This window comes from Solanum stenotomum, chromosome 7 (genome assembly GCF_019186545.1).
Source record: "Solanum stenotomum isolate F172 chromosome 7, ASM1918654v1, whole genome shotgun sequence".
NCBI classification, from domain to species: domain Eukaryota; kingdom Viridiplantae; phylum Streptophyta; class Magnoliopsida; order Solanales; family Solanaceae; genus Solanum; species Solanum stenotomum.
The window spans coordinates 11597504-11601692 of record NC_064288.1 but is presented as its reverse complement, the minus strand read 5'-3'; the positions used below and the strand labels follow the sequence as shown (position 1 = coordinate 11601692).

The following is a 4189-nucleotide window of genomic DNA, read 5'->3' as shown; positions in this document are numbered from 1 at the left end:
CTTTTTTTTTTCTGAAGCTTGATTTAGTTGTTCTAATTGTCAGAGTTTAGAGTGTAAGGTGTCTAATTTTCTGGTTCGATTGAATAGGGAATTGGTCGCTGTTCATTCCAGAACGGTCACCCGAAAAACGAATAAACAACGACATCAATGCTGTGGAACTCGGGTAGGCTTGTGGCATACCTCTGCCCTAAGCTAACAGCTTTCTTATGATATTAATAGTTGGATGAAAAGAAAGCTCTTTCTATCAACGCAGGGGAAGATTTTACCTTTTGACTGCAGTTGAATGGGTTTAGCTTAGAATTGAACTCAGTGGCGTCGAATTCGCTTAGATCTAGAAAGCGCCTCTTTTTCCGAAGAGATTCTTGCCAACACAACACCAAGGACATCCTTTGGGAGAGTGATTAGCAATTGGCACTGCAACTGGAAGTGGCGAGGAACTCAATGCATCTTACACTGGCTCGAAAGCAGCTTTAAAAGACTGAAAATAGGATATGAGGATATGCTTGGATGGGACTCCACCCACTGTAAAGGTAACACAAGCAGAAGAACTGTGATTCGCACAAGCGGAAAAACTTCTTTTCGAAACCTTATCTAAAAAGCCAATCTTCCATTCTGCTACTGATACGTGCCTTTATCCAAGTCTTCTTCATCTGCACCTGCAACCACTACTGAGACTGCTACTTCTACCTTGCTTTGGCTAGCTTTTGACTTATGGGGCGCTTAGGCTTAAAAGCGCTCATCAAACAAGTGCGCCAAAAAAAAGTGGGAGGTGGTCTCGTATTCTCAATAGGAGCACGCCTGCTTTTAGCTCGTAGTTTCACTCTTGCTTTTCTTCAGCTGCTTGGATGAGAGAGGACTCAGAGCAGAGACAAGCACCCTCCAAACAAATAGGCAGGGGAGAGATCCTTACCAATACATTCTAGATCCGGCTTAAAAGACAAAGCAAAAAGCATCTCTTATATTTATACAAATACAGATATCGATTCCCGCTACAGATGACACTTCCAACCGGAACCAGGGACAAATGAACCGATTATTTTCACAGATCTGCAACAATAAAAAAGCCGATTTGAGATCGTTTATCCAGGAAAGGCAACATCTATCGCAAACCTTCAACTCGTGATTGAACTAAGAATAAAATAAGGTTTTTCTCACTACACGAGTAAGAAGTGACTAGCCGCCTACCTACTCAATATCTATCTCAATATCTATAAAGAGAGACGGATTTCGCCTGCCACTCTACCGAGCTAACCAGAATGGAGAGTCCGAACGAACGGAATACTTGGAGTGAGAACTAGAGTAGCTAACGAACGGCAAGCAGTATAAGGAGGGATCATTTTTCGGAGTTTACTAGGAACAACCATAGCAACTACTTGAATAGTAATTTGGGAAAAGAAATAAATTTCCCCTCAACTTATTATGAAAAGTCAGTTACACGTTTAAACTATTGTGACGACCTATTACAGACTTGAATTATTTAAAAGAGAATTTATTTCAACTCTGATGCACATACAACCATCACATGATGGGAGAGTGTCTCACAATCGCGCCACATCATCACCGTGTCACTGCCACGTCAGATTTCAAAAAAAAAATCATGTCACCCAATTGCTTCTTCTTTCCTATGAACCATCAAACCCACCATTAAACCACCGCCATTAATGTTGCCATTATCACCTAATTCACTTCTCCACCATCATTGATTTCACTACCCATAACCAAATTCACCACCGAAATCTTCCCACAACCACTACCATTGAAATTTATCACAATCAAAACCATAAATTTCAACATCCACATCAAAATCACAAATTTTATTGTTATTATTGAAATTAAAAGGCATATCATCTCTAATTTTATCACCCATCTCCAAACCCACCACAAAAAATTATTACAATTGACGAGATCGAGAGGAGACATTCCTTTCATGGTCGAGAAAATCAAAGGGAATGATAGAAATTATTACATCTGGACAAAGAAGTAAGATCTGAAACAATGATTTTTCAGTTAAAATCTTAAATAAAAAATAATAAGGTGTCTTCCTGCATCATAGAGAAACAACCAAAACACTTGTGCCTCTAAAATGGTTACATTAAAAATATAGATTTTTAGAATTCAGAAGAGTATAGATCGGATATAAGAACAAAAATAGAACAACACAGTTTTCTAATAGATTTGAGAAGTGAAGGATCACGTGAGAAATGGACAGATCTGTAACTCAAAGCGCAAATCAAATTGAATCGGTAAGGGGGAAGAGTGAGACCTGTATCTTACATTTGACGAGATCGAGTGGAGAAGATAGGTAGGGTGACATGAAGGAAAAGGGTAAGGGCGGGGAAAAATTGACTTTTTTAAAACTCAAACGCACTTTATTTATTTTATATTTAATTTTATTTCCATGTCAGCTTTGAGGATGATATTAAATTCACTTTTGAATAGTATAGGTGTGTAATAGGTCGCTCCAGTAGTTTAAGCGTGTAACTGACTTTTCAAAACAACTTTAGGGATGAATTTATGTCTTTTTCTAATAATTTTAAAAATGAAATTTCCAAAAAAACTGCTAAATTTGACCCGACCCCAAAATGAAAAACCCTAATCCAAAAATGAAGCATTATCAAGAGGTACTTTTTAAACCATCAGATCCAATCCAGTCACTATTAAAATATCATGGAGTTTGAAATTCTAACTTTTTGTTGTAAATGGATTAATGAATGTCCATTATACCTTTTTTATGCCTACAAAAGGCATTGTAACTTGTATGGAAAAACACACAAAATAAGAAAGATACAAAGTTTTCTATTTTATCTCTCTAATATATTCTTCCTTTCTTGGTTGTTGTTAGTTTAATTTTAGTACTTAGTCTTTATTTTATAACACGTTATCAGCACGAGACTCTATCATCTCAAAGTTTGAAGACTAAATTTGAAGGCTAAGGTATTATTATTTTTCTTCTTTTTATTATGGCTAATCTTACCAAACTTGAGTTCGTTGCCCTTCATAGTTCAGGCAAGAACTACTTTTCATGGGTACTGGATGCTGAAATCAATTTGGATGCAATGGGTCTTGGAGACACCATTAAAATTGAAAATAAAGCATCAAAACAAGACTGTGCTAAAGCAATGATATTCTTATGTCATCATATTGATAAAATTTTAAAAATTGAATATCTCACAGTCAAGGATCCACTCGTTCTGTGGAATAATCTAAAAGAAAGATATGACCATTTGGAGATGGTCATTCATCCAAAGGCACGATATGATTGGATGCATTTAAGGCTACAAGACTTTAAGTCTATCCATGAGTACAATTCTGCCATGTTCAGAATTACTTCTCAATTGAAATTATGTGGAGATACGGTTAGTGATGTTGATATGATGGAAAAAACGTTCTCCACATTTCATGTCTCGAATGTGCTTTTACAACAACAATATTAAGAAAAGGGTTTCAAGAAGTATTCTGAACTGATTTCTCATCTTCTCGTGGCTGAACAAAATAATGATTTGTTGATGAAAAATCATGAAAATCATGAGAATCGTCCCACTGGATCTACACCATTTCCTGAAGTGAATGAGGTGTACGCCCACCACGCTAGGCGTGGAAGAGGTCGTGGACGTGGTCGTAATTGCAACCAAGAGAGAAATCCTTTTCCCGGTGTTAATCATTCACCAAAGAAAAATCACTATCAAAAGGGAAAAGGAAAAGATGAGAAACATGAAACAGTTAAAACAAACAATTTTCGATGTGGTGGAAAGGGTCATTATGCATGTGATTATCGTACTCCTAAACACTTAGTTGAGCTTTACCAATCATCACTAAGAAATAAGGATAAAAATCCTGAAGCTAATTTTATCACTGATCATGTTGACATCACACACTTGGATGTACCAGATTTCTTCACACACCCCGAAGGAAAAATACATCACTTAATTGGTGACGGTTCTGTGGATATGGAAGAATAATCATGATTGATATTTGCTAATAATAATGTTACTAATATTTGTTGTTTTGTACTGGTCATAATGTGGAAAATAAATAATTAAAGTACTCATGTTTATCCATGTATATTAATTGAGTCCATTTTAAAACATCTATGGAAACGTGAGTTGGAATGTTATAATGATTTGAAGATGAATTGAAATATATTAAGATAATATTTTCTTCTTATCATTTTGTGACTATAAAAGGAAAC

The 4189-nt window shown here is 36.0% G+C and overlaps 1 protein-coding gene across 1 annotated transcript; it reads left to right on the top strand.

Moving 5' to 3' along the window:
* The first annotated feature begins 2960 nt into the window (after positions 1-2960).
* On the top strand, positions 2961-3959 carry LOC125869642 (uncharacterized). The gene is made up of 2 exons (XM_049550100.1): positions 2961-3356; positions 3441-3959. The coding sequence occupies exons 1-2, from the start codon at positions 2961-2963 to the stop codon at positions 3957-3959; spliced, it is 915 nt and encodes a 304-aa protein (XP_049406057.1).
* Positions 3960-4189: the final 230 nt, after the last annotated feature.